General features: G+C 37.4%; 1 protein-coding gene across 1 annotated transcript in view; it reads right to left on the bottom strand.

Annotated features, from left to right (window-relative positions):
• Nucleotides 1–206: 206 nt before the first annotated feature.
• The window catches only part of LOC136403398 (dmX-like protein 1), a 103107-nt gene continuing 86486 nt past the window's right edge, over nucleotides 207–16827 (bottom strand). Inside the window, exons 29-31 of the mRNA XM_066382071.1 lie at nucleotides 14096–14262; nucleotides 2006–2091; nucleotides 207–401 (exon numbers count right to left, since the gene is read on the bottom strand). Of these exons, the coding sequence (XP_066238168.1) occupies nucleotides 2014–2091; nucleotides 14096–14262 (245 nt within the window). The 3' untranslated portion in view covers nucleotides 207–401; nucleotides 2006–2013. The remainder of the gene's footprint in view (nucleotides 402–2005; nucleotides 2092–14095; nucleotides 14263–16827) is intronic.

The raw sequence follows: 16827 nt of genomic DNA, 5'->3' as shown, positions 1-16827 counted from the left end.
ACCTAAAAAATTTAATTTGCACTTCTTCAGAAATGTTTGCTAACCTCTGGACTACAATATGCATCACACATATATAACATAAGCCTAGAATAACAAATTAAACATAAAAGGACAAATATTTTTTCTTTAAATACTACATGAAAACACTCTTGATCTAGTAAAACTCATACTTAAAAAACAGTGTGCACAGGAAACCTTACTTGAAAGGAGTGTTTGTAGGTTCCAGCAAAGCTTTGTGTCGGAGAATTGCAGGGCCTGCAGATGAACTCTCTTCAGAAGTATGACTTGCGATATAGTTTTGAGGGGCCCACCATGGATTTCAAGCCGTCGGAGAAGAACTTGCTCCCAACACTGAAGAGTTTTTAGAACTGCATGACAAAGTGGTGAACTAACAGGAAGCTCTAAAACGAGAAAATAAAATTGACCTGCATTTACCTTTTGCAATAAAATGCTATATTCAACTGTAAGAATGAGATATTTGGCAGAGGAGATGTGAAAGAAGTGGGCATAGATATCTAGTGGATTAAAAAGAGGATATCATATATCTATGTAACATTTCAACATAATCAGGTGGCCAAGGACAACAGAAAAAAGTGCAATCTAAGTCAAAATTACATCATAGCGTTACTACCTGTACTTGGAGTAATATATATATTATATATTATATATATATATATTTATATATATAAATCATGATATATATATATCATGATTTAAATGACTGCTACATCAATTACTGCTTTTGACTTAAATTTCACATGAAAAAATGTACCTAATTATTATAAAAGTGTGTCTAGGAAAAAAATTATTTTAAACCTTTGTATCAGCCCAATTTCTGTATGGCATATAACTAAGATTTTCTTAGAAAATTAAATAATACAAAAACATTTTTTAAAAAGGTTATATAATACTATGAAACTTAGCACTCTCCAGTTCTACACTTCCATATTCTTGAATCCTGATTCAACTTTCAACTTTTAGCTATTCCTGCTATTTATGTACAAAAATCTAAATGTATTTACACTGTGAATTCTTGATTTTTTTTTTTTTGCAAAAGAGACAGAGACAAGGAGAAAGACAGACAGAGAGACGGAGAGAGACGGAGAGACAGAGAGGGACAGATAGGGACAGACAGGCAGGAAGGGAGAGAGATGAGAAGCATCCATTCTTTGCTGCGGCTCTTTAGTTGTTCATTGACTGCTTTCTCATGTGTGCCTTGACTGGGGGGCTTCAGTTGAGCTGGTGACCCCCTGCTCAAGCCAGCGACCTTGGGCTTTGAGCCAGTGATCTTTGGGCTCAAGCCCAAACGGATGATATCTATGATCCCGTGCTCAAGCCAGCAACCCCGCACTCAAACTAGTGAGCTCACGCTCAAGCCGGTGACCTCAGGGTTTCAAACCTGGGTCCTCTGCGTCCCAGGTCAATGCTATATCCACAGCACCACCACCTGGTCAGGCTATTGATTTTTCAATTTTAGAAATGATCTTCTGATATACTACTAAAGAATATGAGAATAAACTTCTCTCTCCATCATAACAATTTAATCACATAATAATTTTTTGTTAAATTGGTATTTTAGTTTTTACCTTTATGTATATATTTAAATACGTATCACAGATGAACCACCTGATATACTATCCCACCCCTTTCTTTCCTGCACAGCCTTTTCCTCCCTTGGAGTTAACAATTACTAAGTTTTTGGATTTACTTAAGTTTTTTTATGTGACTACCACTATTAAATCTCTTAATCTTTTGGCTATAGCTAAATATACAGTCTCAATACAGTGAATCATATAAGGTTCAAATCTGCTGCCATCTTGGATGCTGTCCCCCTAAGAGAACCTAATAATATGACAGACATATTTATAGACAGTTGATTTCGTTAACAGAAATCTATCTTCTACAATAGAAAGTTATTAAACTTTTTCTCCACTATTTGGAAAAAAACACGAAATAGTAAATCAAAAGCATTTACAATATTAATTCATGTTAAGATATTTATTACCTGCAAGATCATGACCTGCAAAGGGATAGAAAGTCTTCAAATTGTTGAGCACCAATTGCACCATTGCCAAGCGCATCAATGACCAACTACAAATGAAGCAACAGTAGATCTGTTAAATATTTATTCAGGGATTTAGAAGAACACACTACTCTCTGACCCATACATTGCACCACTAGTAATTTACCCTGAAGATATACTTCCACAAAATATGTATAAAAAATATGTATGCAGTTACTTATGTCTGCATTATCTATAACAGCAAAAGATGAGAAACAACCAAATTATCTATCAAGAGGATACTCTTTCAATAACTACAGTTTGAACCATGGAATATTAGGGTAGCCAGTTTTAAAGAATGAAGAAGGTTCTCTAAGTGTCAATATGTGTGAACTCCAGTATGTATTGATAAATAAAAAGTTATAGAACACTATATCCAGTATGTGCCCTGCAGGGGCAATATAAGATTACACACACACACACACACACACACACACACATACACACACACACATTTATTTTGCAAACAGAAGGATAAACCAGAACCTAACAACTAATAACAGTGGGTACCTGTGCAGGGTGTAAAGAGAAATTGGCTGGAAGAGAGAAACGTAAGACTTCTGATTTTATGTTTATACAGTTTTGCACTTTTATTTTAGATTTTGTTTATTCATTTTTAGAGAGAGAGAGAGAGAGAGAAGATAGAGGAGCAGAAAGCATCAACTCCCAACCTTGTCCAGGCAAGCCCAGGGTGCCAAACCGGCAACCTCAGTGTTCCAGGTCGACGCTTTATCTACTGCGCCACCACAGGTCAGGCTGTGTTTTTACTTTAAAACAGTATTTCAGCTTCTATTTTATTCCAAATGACACATTTCTTTTTTCTTCTTTTTTTTTTTTAATTAATTTTAATGGGGTGACACTGATAAATCAGGGTACATATGTTCAGAGAAAACATCTCTAAGGTGACACATTTCTTGAGAACTGGTTTTGTATTCCTTTAAACTGCAGTAATATTCACATATCATAAAGTTTATTATCTTAACTATTTTCAAGAGTGCAGTTCGGTGGCGTTAAGTATTATACATATTGTTGCACCAACAATCACCACCACCTATTTCCAAAATTCTTTTCACCTTGCAAAACTGAAACTCTATACCTATTCAGCAATAATTCCCCATTCCCACCTTTTACTAGACTCTGCAACCACCATTCCACTTTCTATGAATATGATTACTCTAGGTATCTCATATAAGTAGAATTATACAATTTTTGTCTTTTTGTGACTGCTTTATTTTATTTAGCATAATAAACTTAAGGTACATCCATGTAGCATGCATCAAAATTTCTATACTTTTATTTTTTTATTTTTATTTTTTTTTGTATTTTTCTGAAGCTGGAAACAGTCAGACAGACTCCCACATGGGCCGACCGGGACCCACCCGGCACGCCCACCAGGGGGTGACGCTCTGCCCATCCGGGGCATCGCTCTGTCGCGACCAGAGCCACTCCAGCGCCCGGGGCAGAGGCCATAGAGCCATCCCCAGCGCCCAGGCCATCTTTTGCTCCAATGGAGCCTCGGCTGCGGGAGGGGAAGAGAGAGACATAGAGGAAGGAGAGGGGGAGGGGTGGAGAAGCAGACAGGCGCCTCTCCTGTGTGCCCTGGCCGGGAATCGAATCCGGGACTTCCGCATGCCAGGCCGACGCTCTAACCACTTAGCCACCGGCCAAGGCCAAAATTTCTATACTTTTAAAGGTTGAATACTCCACTTTATGTATATATCACATTTTGTTAGGCATTTATCTGATGACAGATGTTCAGGTTGCTTCCACCCACTGGCTATTATGAATAACGTTGTTATGAACACTGGTGTACAAATACCTATTCGATGCCCTTTGTATTCTTTGGATATATACCAGAAGTCAAATTGCTGGATAATATGGTAATGTTATTTTTAACTTTTGAGAACTTGTCATGCTGTTTTCCACGGTGGCTGCACCATTTTACATTCCCACCAACACTGCACAGAGTTCCTTCCCTTCAAATCTTTGCCAACATGTTACTTACTTACTTAATTAGTTAATTAATTTATAATAGTAGCCATCTTAATGGGTATGAGATAATCTATCATTGTGGTTTTGATTTGCATTTCCCTATTGATTAGCAATAGCATTTTTTTTAGGTGTTTAATACAAGAACACTTCATTGGTCATCTGTATCAATTCTGTGGAAAAAGCTCTATTGAAAACATTTGCTGATTTTCTAATTAAGTTATTTGAGTTCTTTTGTTGTTTGAATTAGATTTGACTTTTGAGCCATGTAAATATTTTATATATTCAAATAAAAAAATAACACCTCTAAATAGAAACCTCATAATAATTTTCTTTCAATAAAGAAGCACATATTTTCCTTTAACATACTTGTTTCTTTTGGAAAATTTATATACTTCTATCAGACACTAGCAGACCATGTCCTAATATTTTTGTTTTATCTCAGATATACTTTCTAATAAATATTAATAAAAACAAGATAACAAATCTACTATACTCTACATGTGAGGATAACTGCTCACCGTGAATGGGTGACCCGTGTTTTGAACATTTATGATTTTTATCATCATGTGAAAGTCCATTTAATAATTTTAATTTTCTTTTGAAGTCTCATTTTTAAAATAGTAAATCAATGACATCTTAGAGTACTAGTGTTCTACTGAAAAGACGTTAGATTTTCTAGGCTAAAACAGTGGGGTTTATAATAGGAGCAAAGCGCAAAGGATAATTTGATAGCAATATTTGTGAGTACTGATAAAAGGTATGTTTTAATATTCATGGAAAATAAAAAATTAACTATGGGCCCTGCCAGTTGGCTCAGTAGTAGAGAGTAAGCCTGTGTGTGAAGTCCTAAGTTCGATTCCCGAAAAGGGCACAAAGGAGAAGCGCCCATCTGCTTCTCCACCCCTCCCTCTCTCCTTCCTCTCTGTCTCTCTCTTCCCCTCCCGCAGCCAAGGCTCCATTGGAGCAAAGTTGGCCCAGGCTCTGAGGACAGGTCTATGGCCTCCGCCTCAGGCGCTATAATAGCTCCGGCCATAACGGAGCAACACCCCTATGGACAGAACATTGCCCCCTGGTGGGCATGCTGGGTGGATCCCAGTCGGGCACATGTGGGAGTCTGTCTCTCTGCCTCCCTGTTTCTTGCTTCAGAAATAAATAAATAAATAAATAAATACAAATAATAAATAAATAAAATAAACTACTGGAATATTGTCTAAGGAAAGAAATTTTACCAAATTTAACTAAAAAAGTTCTGAGTTATAATGTGAAATCTATAACCATTAATATACCACGGTATGTCAAAAATTATTATATAAAACACACTTTTTTGTAAACGCTCTAAAATAAGATATTCCATACCTCGTATGAATTTGAATTTGAATGCCTCTTCGACGATGGAAATCTGAAGCTAAACATCATCATCTTCATCATCGTCATCACTATCCAGACTCTCCTCTGAATCATACCTCTTCCTATACTTCAGAGAAGGGGGTAGAAAAGGCTAAAATCGAAAGTTACAGAATTTAACAATCCAAACATATCTGCTTTAATAACATTTATTACATATTCCAGTGCATTAGTAATCATACTTCCATTTTCAATCTAACTTCATTATAAGAAATAAAACTAGCATTTTGCTGTTTCATTTTGGACATTTATGCATTTCACATCACTTCTACACAAACTCCCTTATTTATTCATTCAATTCAGACAAAATAAATTTTACCTAAGTATCTACTATGTATTAAAAAAGGCATATTTGAAATAAAAAAATTTTACAAGACACTATATACTGCTCACAAAAATTAGGGGATATGTTATTGTTTCATGATTCATTTTGAAACATTTCCCTAACTCTTGTGAGCAGTGTATATAGACATTGCTTTCACAAAGCTTATGCTTTAATGAAAAAATAGGCAAATAAGAGAAACTCCTAAGTAAAAATTGCATTTAGTAGTGCTATAAAAAAAGAAGACAGAGTTGCGATAGAGAGCATTAACAAAAAATTGAGATATGTTGACCATAAAAAGGCCTCTTTGAGAAATGGCAGTTAAGTGAGACCCAAAGGACTCAGAAAGAGAATAGGAAAGAAAGAACAGACAATAACAAAAGGGAAGAAATCATTTTAGGCAGTGGAAATAGTACGCAGAAAAGGCTTTAATATTGGAAGAGTTTGGTATAAAAAAAGTAACAGGTAAGTGTTGGGATAAAGCTGGAAGGAGAATGGAAGATGACAGATCAGGTAAAGTGTTTACAGGTTGCAGTATAGAGTGCGAATACCACCAATGAGTCTGAAGTGGAGGACAGGTATTGAGAGTTACATCTTAAGAATACTACTATCGGCCCTGGCCAGTTGGCTCAGTGGTAGAGCGTCGGCCTGGTGTGCAGGAGTCCCAGGTTTGATCCCGGCCAGGGCACACAGGAGAAGCGCCCATTTGCTTCTCCACCCCTCCCCCTCTCCTTCCTCTCTGTCTCTCTCTTCCCCTCCCGCAGCCAAGGCTCCATTGGAGCAAAGTTGGCCCGGGCACTGAGGATGGCTCTATGGCCTCTGCCTCAGGCGCTAGAATGGCTCTGGTTGCAACAGAGCGACGCCCCAGATGGGCGGAGCGTTGCCTACTAGTGGACGTGCTGGGTGGATCCCGGTCGGGCACATGCGGGAGTCTGTCTGACTGCCTCCCCGTTTCTGGCTACAAAAAATACAAAAAAAAAAAAAAGAATACTACTATCACCATTCACTTATGAGAGAAAAGTCAAATGGCAAGAGTAGAAATGGAGATATCAGTAAAGTGGAAGATTTGCCAGCCTACAAATATGTGTTAGAGATGAGGATGAAGAGAAGTAACAGCTTTACAGTATATTTTGGGGAAGGCACTAACAGGTTTGCTGATAAATCTGGAGAGCAAGGGAAACAGAGGAAAAAGTTAATTTCTGGGTTTCTGGTTTGAGCAACTATAAGGATAAAGATGCCATTTACTAAAACAAGAGGACTTCAGGTGTAAGAGGGGAGGTATTGGGAAAATAAATACCAAAATCTAAATCTTGAAGATCAAGATTCATAGGTCAGGTAAAAAAAGGATGAAGAGACTATGAAGGAATAAATAGTGAGTTTAGGGAAAAAACTTACAAGAGACTGGGATCAGAAAACAAGAGTTTAAGTATTTCAAAAAAGAAGGAAATGGTCACGTGTGTTGAATATTGCTAAGAGATCAAATAAGATGATGATCAAGAAGTTGTAGTTATATTTGACAAGATGGGTATGCCAAGTGAATCTCAACAACAGCAGTTACAGCAGGGTAGTTGTGTCAGATGTCATACAATAGGTAATTATGAAGGGGATCTAAGGTAATAAAAAGAAAATGGTTCTACTTCCTGTGGTTTTAATTACCTGTGATCAACTGCAGTTTGAAAATATCAAATGAAAAATTCCAGGAAAAACCCCCAATTCCTTGGCCCTGGCCAGCTGGCTCAGCGTTAGGGCAGCAGCCCAGGTTCATTTTCGGTCAGGGCACACAGGAGAAGAGACCATCTGCTTCTCCACCTCTATGCTCCCCTTCCCTCTTTTCTTCCTGCAGCCATGGTTCGAATAAGCAAGTTGGCCCCGGGCACTGAGGATGGTTCCATGGCCTTGCCTGAGCTGCTAAAATAGCTTGGTTGCTGAGCCAAAGCAGCCTCCTGAAATGGGCTGAACATAAGCCCCAGATGGGGTTTGCTGGGTAGATCCATGTCGGGGTGCATGTGGGAGTCTATCTCTCTGCCTCCCTGCCTCTTACTTGATTAAAAAAATAAAAAATTACCTAAGTTTTAAAACACATGCTGTTCTGAGTAGAGTGATGAAATCTTGCATGGTCTGCTCTGTCCTACCCAGGACATGTATCAGCTCTTTGTCCAGTGTGTCCATGCTGTAAATGCTGCCTGCCCATTAGTCACTTAGTAGCCATTTTGGTTATCAGATAGACAGCTGTGGTAGTATAGTGCTTATGCTCAAGTAACCCTATAGTAAGTAGCCTAACACTATGGCACAAGGCCTAAGTCATGCATTTCACTTCATCTCATCTCATAACATAAGCATTCTATCATCTCACATCATCACAAGAAGGATGAGTAAAGTACAATTAGATATTTCGAGAGAGAGGGATACCACATTCATATAACTATTGCATTTTATTGTCATAAATTTCCCAATTTTATTATTGGTAACTGTTAATCTCCTACAGTGCCTACTTTATAAACTTTATCACAGGTATGTATATATAGGAAAATACATAGTATATAGAACTGTTCTTGAACAATACGGGTTTGAGCTGTGCAGGTTCATTTGCACATGGATTTTTAGTAGATCCACATAGTTCATCTCGTGTTGTTCAAGGGTCAACTGTATTTTCAATCCATGGTTGGGAGCCTGCATGTGCAGCAAGCCTACTACAGTTAGTTAAGCGTGAATTTTCAACTGTGTATGTTGTCGGGATGGGGAAAGTGTGGTATGCTCTCTGGATTCAGCCATCTCCTAGGGTCTTGAAACATATCCCCCACAGAAAAGGGGGACCATTGCCATACAGTTTTTGAAAAGTTGAGTAAGAACAGAAAGTAGAAAAATTGGATTATAGCTAGAAAATTTGGGGGAGGTCCAAAAAAGGATCTGTAATGGGAGATGGGAGAACACATTTCTGTCCTAATGGAAGAGCCAATAGAGAAGAACAAAGCATAGAGAAAAAAAAAAAGCAAGAATGGGATTCAGAATAGAACTAAATAATACTAATAGTCTTTGATAGCAAGGACTCTTCATAACAACAGGAGGAAAAAATAAGATAAAGAAAAAAGATTTGAATAAGGAAATATAGTTTCATGATAAGATAAAAATTTTGTCTGATTCTATTTTTTTAATGACAAGAAATAAGGTCATCAGTTAAGAGTGAGGAGGGAAGAGATGTGGGAAGTTTGAAAAGTTATAAAATCTTGGATCTAGGGAAGCCTAATAAAGAAACACAGAAGGATGGCTAGAATTTCTGGGATAGCTGAGTGAGGAGGTTGGTAAGTTTTCTTCCCAAAAGCAATAACAAAACTGCACAAAATTGTAAAAAAAAAAAATCATTTAAAGCTATTAGATATTAACCAAATGCATATAACACATAAAATGATATTCAAGAAAATCTATGGCCCTGGTCAGTTGGTTCAGTGGTAGAGAGTTGGCCCGGTGTGTGGAAGTCCCAGGTTCGATTCCCAGTCAAGGCACATAGGAGAAGCACCCATCTGCTTCTCCACCCTTCCCCCTCTATCTTCTATCTCTCTTTTCCTCTCCTGCAGCCAAGGCTTCACTGGCCCGGGCACTGGGGATGGCTCCACAGCCTTTGCCTTAGGCGCTAGAATGGCTCCAGCTGAAATGGAGCAATGTCCCAGATGGGTAGAGCATTACCCCCTGGTGGGGATGCTGGGTGGATCCAGGTCGGGTGCATGTGGGAGTCTGTCTGACTGCCTCCCCATTCTAACTTCAGAAAAATACAAAAAATGCCTGACGAGGCAGTGGTGCAGTGGGATAGAGCGTTGGACTGGGATGCAGAGGACCCAGGTTTGAGACCCTGAGGTTGCCAGCTTGAGCACGGGCTCATCTGGTTTGAGCAAAGCTCACCAGCTTGAACCCAAGGTCGCTGGCTTGAGCAAGGGGTTACTCGGTCTGCTGAGGGCCTGCGTTCAAGGCACACATGAGAAAGCAATCAATGAACAACTAAGGTGTTGCAACGAAAAACTAATGATTGATACTTCTCATCTCTCTCCATTCCAGTGTGTCTGTCCCTATCTATTCTCTCCCTCTCTCTGTCTCTGGGAAAAAAAAAAAAAAAGGAAAATAAATAAATAAATAAAAGAAAATCTACTGAATCTCTGGTAAAAGAATAAGAACCTGGCATTTTGACCAGGGACTAACCTTATACCTACCCCTGCCATTCTGTGGTGCCTTTGTTCTAAAGGGCCAGAAAGGCAGTCTGTGAGGACTAAGAACTCTGCTTCTTGGCTAGAGGGGGCTGACTTTAATAAAAAATTCCATGCCCAGGGGCACTGTGAGAAACAACAGATATCTTAGTAGTAAACAATTAGGGAAGGCTAACATCTCAACTGTCCTGAGGCTGTGATATAGACCAGAGTAAGAACAGACCAATTAGAAATTTAACAGGAAGATCCAGGAAAAAGAAGACCTTGCTAATCATGAATCCTATATCCAAGCAAATCTATGCTTCAAAAAATGAAAATAAAATAAAGATATTCCCATATAAATAAAGTACTTAGTAAACATCTGTTCAACAAATAAATGACTATGCAAAAGGTAATGAGTACAGGAGAAATACAAATGCCCTTCTTTACACTGAAACATATAATATGTAAGAAAAATAAGTCACTGCTAAACAGGCCAGAAAGATGAGTGTGAAGAGAAAATAGTGTAAATTAATACAAGGAAGTGAGGAGAGCACCCATCCAGAAGCCGAGGATGTGAGGAGTTTGGCTGATTACAGGAGAAGAAGATATATACAGGCAGTTCTTATAGTGCAGGAATGTAAAAATAACCATGCAACCTAAAGCCATGCAAAGCAATTTAATAATCAATGGAAAACTACAGATGTTGGGTGATTGTTAAAAAATATTTGTCAAAACACAAGAAACTCTTATGGTCAGCTAGGGATATTAAAAAATAGTAAAAATCATAATTATTTTGTATACTCTAATTAAAGAATTAGAAACATTGAAAATTAAAGTGTTCTTATTTTTTTGTAAAAAATTTATCAAGTACTTTCAATAGTGCTTTTGCCTTTTATCTGTATAATTTAGGATAAAAAGCAAGCATCTTTTCTAATTCTTAGCAAACTATCATACCCCTAATCTAAGTCTGTATCAATCAGCTTCTAACATTTTATGGTCTGTGCTTTCAGTGTTGTGAAATATTACCCAGAGTTCCGCTAAATGGAAGTTTTGGTTTGTTTTTGCCAATTTCACTCTTTCTGGAACATCTTCATACTTTTGTCACACTTTCCTCATATAGGTTGATAAGCTGGTATTCCCTAGATTTCCCTGGCTGTACACCTACAGTCTCTTAAATGACTGCAATGTCAATAATTGCAAAGTTAGCTAATTTTTCTATAACTTTATATTTAATTTGAATTTCACTTCCAGTACTATCACTTTTCAATTTTTTGGTTATACTTTTATCAATGTTAGCCAATTTCCTCTTCTAATTATCCAATTTTATAAAATGTCACTTGGGTTTATCATGGGAGACAAGGACGCAGGACACTATCTCTTTTTCTGTGTATGAATAACAGATACTAAATGAATAATCACCAATAGATTTTGAAAGAACTGCTGTGATCATGAGGTGCAGCAGTTATTTCCATTGTAATTTGTATACTGAAAAGTTAGCAGGGAATTTGGAGTTGATGCAATTACTTACACTTACTGTACTGTGTTAACTTAAACCTGAACCATGTTGTTGAGGGATTAATGTTATTTAATTAAATAGTGGTAAATGAAATTTGTATATATCAGAATAATGCAGTACTGCAGGAATGAGAATATGATGGCATTTTAACTTCTAACAATCTTGTTTCCTTAATTACTACCAAGTATACTGATATTAAAGTATTAACCAATTAATCTTTTCACTTTAACAAGACCTTTGTTTTAGCCTGACCAGGTGGTGGCGCAGTGGATAGAGTGTCAGACTGGGATGCAGAGGACCCAGGTTTGAAACCCCGAGGTTGCCAGCTTGAACCCAAGGTCATCGGCTTGAGCAAGGGGTCACTCAATCTGCTATAGCCCCCTAGTCAAGGCACATATGAGAAAGCAATCAATAAACAACTAAAGTGCTGCAATGAAGAATTGATGCTTCTCTTTTATTTTTTTATTAATTTCAGTAAGCGAGAGAGAGAGAGACAGGAACACTGACCTGTTCCTGTATGTGCCCTGACCAGGGATCAAACCACAACCTTGGTGCTGTGGAACGACACTTTAACCAACCAAGCTATCTGGCCAGGGCAAAAATTGAGGCTTCTCATCCCTCTTCCTTCCCATCTGTCCCTATCTGTCTCTGTCACCAAAAAAAAAGAAAAAAAAAAAAAAAAGACCTTTGTTTTATTTAAAATGCAAAAATCATAATTTATCAAACAACTGTCTTAAAAACTGGCTGGAAATATAGCCAAAATATAAGGTCTACCAGAAAGTTCTGTCCATTTTTGGAATAAAACAAAATACAAATTTTTCTTACCGTCAATAAACTTTATTAAATAATATAATTGCCATTATTATTAATGATTTCTTGCCAGCGTGAGGGCAATTTGTATATCCCATTTTTGAAAAATGTTTTATCTTTTTTGTTTTTATAAATAAATTTTTATTTTAATGGGGTGACATCAATAAATCAGGGTACATATATTCAAAGAAAACATGTCCAGGTTATCTTGTCATTCAGTTCTTTTGCATACTCATCACCCAAAGAGAGATTGTCCTCCGTCACCTTCTATCTAGTTTTCTTTGTACCCCCCCCCCGCCTCCCCCTCCCCCTCCCTCCCTCCCCCCTGCCCCCCCCCCCCCCCCCCCCCCCCCCCGTAACCACCACACTCTTGTCCATGTCTCTTAGTCTTGTTTTTATGTCCCACCAATGTATGGAATCCTGCAGTTCTTGTTTTTTTCTGATTTACTAATTTCACTCCGTATAATGTTATCAAGATCCCACCATTTTGTTGTAAGTGATCCAATGTCATCATTTCTTATGGCTGAATAGTATACCATGGTGTATATGTGCCACATCTTCTTTATCTAGTCTTCTATTTTTTTTTTACAGTGATTAAAGCCTTTAAGCAAACTCTTGGCCAATACAGCAAGAATCCATAAAAGAGTAGTGTCCTTAACATGTTCACCAAGTCCAAGTTGGCCCCAACACCATGCCAAATCCCTGCAAATGCAACCCAACCCCAGTTCAGTCTGTTAGGAGCTGTCACAAGAAGCAGGAGTCCAGGAAAAGTCCACATCCAGGAAAAGTCCGCATGGCACTGGAATTGTCACAATTCTATACTGTACAGTTCACGTCCAAGTCCCAATGACGGCTGCTTCTAGCTGGTAATGATTCAGGTAGACTGGAAAAGCCATCTGCAGCATGTGTGGATATGGAGCTTCTGTTCTCCTCTGCCTGGAAAGATGAGACCAGGGTGCTTTTCCCTGGAGCTCTGCGACTGTGGCATGGTAAAGAGAACCTTGGGATACACTAAGCTGGGTGGCAGAGGTAGGTTCATAATAGAAGTTGGCAAAAGGGGAAAAGAGAGCTCTAAATTAGGAGTAGGTCCCAGCCAGTGTCAGTGTGGCTTCTTCAGTCTTCCTTGGTTGAAGAGTCCTCTTAGTTTAGTCCAAAGTTGGTTTTTCCAGATGATAGTTCTTAAAATTAGTTTGTAATCCACTTTGGTTCTGGGAGGTGGAAGTTGGTACGTCCGCCTACTCCAGCGCCATCTTGTCTCTTCTGTTTTATCTTTTGATGCGGAAAATTGAGCCAGTGCTTGTTTGATATCTTCTTCATTTTTGAATTTTTTGCCCTTCAAAAACTTTTGTAAGGATAAAAACAAGTGATAGTCGGAGGGTGCTAAGTCCAGGAAATATGGTGGATGCGACAGACATGCTTCTGTAGCATTTCTTCCTTGTTGAAATTCGTAAAAATTACAGTGGCGTAAATGAACTTTATCAGTAGCCATGGGTACACTATGGCTTCACACATAAGACTAACGTGAATCAACTTTGTTTTAGTTAATTTGCTACATCAGTATGTATACATTAAGTGATAAAAATAGAGAGGCACACATATGCCAAATAAACATGTGCTTACATGTCGAAACTTGTGATAGAAACGGACAGAACTTTCCGGTAGACCTTATATTTTAGGGTATGTTTTGTTAATGTAGCCTGCTAAAAATTTTCTAAACAAGAGTGGAAAATATTTAGAAGCACCAGGAATTACACTTATTTTAAACACTTTTTCAATTAATGGCCTAAATATTAATCTGGACAGCACTTCATTACCTTGGCTATGAAATAGTCCCAGATACTGAGCTCAGGCGGGATGAACTTCTCTTTCACTGCCAGTGACTCCTGGCTTACTGGTGGTGTGGAAGAGGTCAGTGGGGCAGATTCTCTCCCAGACACTTTTAATGGCCTAAATCGTTTGTTCTGCTTCTCTCCTTCTTCCACTAGTGAAGAAACCAGTAAAAACAAAGTATTATTAAATAAGTACTATTTTCACTGAATAAAATCTAAGGCTAACTACAAATAAATACACACAAAAAACAGATTATTATGACAGCAAGGTAAGAAAATAGGTACAGGAAGTGAGACAAGAATTACCTTGATTTTATCTCACTCTCTGGATGTTGACTATGGATCATAATGTAGGTAATAGGATATAACATTTACTTATAAATGAGCCCGTAATTTAGCTAAGACCACGGTAGGAAATTATCTACATTGTTCTAGTCTGTTTAAGAATGTCATGGTGAAAAAAAAATACAGAATGTCAATGTGAATTAAAGGCAGCAACTGACTTAAGAGACTCTTTAGTAAACATTATCCACTTATCCACGTATAAAACTACATTTTCACTGAAAATATGTAAAGAAGTTAAACACATGACTACTTAAACTGATTCAGACTTTCAGAAATGGTTTGAAAGTAAAATTTTCTAGTCGATAGACTAACAAAAAGGTAGAAAATATAATTTTCTTGTTTTAACTTTTTAAACATTTAACAGTATTCCTTTAGCATCTTACTTTAGAATATTAAAAGCATTGGCATAGACAAGTTACACAAATATTTAATCAACACTAGGTCATCGGATACAAATCACCACTAGAATCAAGATCTCCTAGACATAGGCATGATCTGATAGGCAAACAACTCCACATTAAGGCACATCAATATTCTCCTTCAATGGTTCCACAGAGAATTTACTTACCTCCCAAATAAATGCAATAATTGTGCTGTAATAAATTTTGTTTTACTGTTTGAAGCTACTCAGCTTGCATAAACAGCATGCTCATGCATTATACCAAGCTGCAGCCAAGCTGAGTTTAACAGAATAATCTAGTTATTTCAGAAAAAGAAAATTAAGTTGAATAAAATTAGTATTCTAAGAGATTGCTAAAAAATGGTATGATGATTACATAATCTTTCAAAAAACTTTAAAAGGAACCAACAAATTAAATGTGTAATTATTTTTCTGTTCCTATTAGTAATTGATAATCAACAATCATATTTTCAATATGCTTGTTACATATGTTTACATATGTTCTAAAACTTAAAGTGGTTTTTCCAAAGTCTCATTGAGTAAAATATTCAGAATATAAAGTTCTTTTTTTTTACCTTTCAAATAATTAATGCTTATGGTTTGAGATATATTTTTCATTTGACTTTAACATTACTATTTTGCCTTTGTGTTTAGATTATTAGAAGGCTTCATAAAAATTTAGAGGATCTCTGGAAAATAAAATTTGCAAACTGCTAAATTAATGAATTTTGTCAAGATTGCTATGTTAAAAAATATAGAACTTTTAAAGCAAAACTAAGAGTTTTTAAAGTGAGAAAACATTGGAAAGTAGTCTGTGAACCCAGACACATGACATGAAAATACAAGATTAACAACACTTGGGGGAAATATTTAAATTATAAACTCAATGCCAGAAGTAAAAAACTATTTATCATAACACTACTGATAAACAAGGACAGTAGGGGAAGACTGGCAAAGAGGTACACAGTACTGAATGTTATATTAGTTGACATGCTATGATAAAAAGGACCCAGGTGATGCCTCCCAGCACACAATCTATAACTTGACATTAGGGTAGGTCCTCCCTCTTCTCCCTCAAACTGCTTAAAGACGTAAGATAATTGTATGCTTAAATCACATTGGATTAGAGTGGTCATGAAACTCAGGGGCAGTAAAAGAGATTATTTAGCCATTAGGTCCTCAGTTCTTGTTTTTGAAAATGCTAATAATTAAGTATCAAAAACTTCTGTCCTTCCTTGGGTAAAAACTTACTTCTACTGGTCCATTATTAAGGAGGTAAATGGCTAATTTACTAGTAATAGAAGAAAAAAATAAGTATTAGGAAGAAATGAAGAGGAGCTTTGGATATAGAGCTTATGAATTATAAGTGGCATGAATAGGCAAGAAAATGGGTACAGAAAAACTAAAATATGCATGGGGAAAAGGACAGAATTACGTATTAACATGAATAAAACTATAAATTTCTTAGCTGCTTTGGATTCACAGAATGTACTTTTTTAGAGGGCCTCTAGCCTGACCAGATGGTAGCACAATGGATAAAGTGTTGGGCTGGGATGCAGAGGACCCAGGTTCAAATCCCTAAGGTTGCTGGCTTGTGCACGAGCTCATCTGGCTTGAACATGGGCTCATGAGCTTGAGCACGGGGTCGCTAGCTTGAGTGTGGGATGTTGGCTTGAGCCCAAAATTCACTGGCTTGGAACCCAATGTTGTTGGCTTGAGCAAGGGGTCACTCGCTCTGCTATAGCTCCCTGGTCAAGGCACATATGAGAAAGCAATCAGTGAACTAAGGTGCCGCAACAAAGAACTGATGCTTCTTATTTCTCTCCTTTCCCTATATCTCCTTTCCCTTTATCTCTGTCTGTCCCTATCTGTCTTTCTCTCTGTCTCTCTTTCCCTGTGTCACCAAAAAAAAAAAAAAAAAAAAAAAAAAAAGTGGGTTTTTATATCAAGATTGTGGACTGAGTACGCAAAT

The sequence above is a fragment of the Saccopteryx leptura genome, chromosome 4 (genome assembly GCF_036850995.1).
Source record: "Saccopteryx leptura isolate mSacLep1 chromosome 4, mSacLep1_pri_phased_curated, whole genome shotgun sequence".
Classification (NCBI taxonomy): domain Eukaryota; kingdom Metazoa; phylum Chordata; class Mammalia; order Chiroptera; family Emballonuridae; genus Saccopteryx; species Saccopteryx leptura.
The sequence above is the reverse complement of the archived record's forward strand: the minus strand, read 5'-3'. Positions and strand labels throughout refer to the sequence as shown.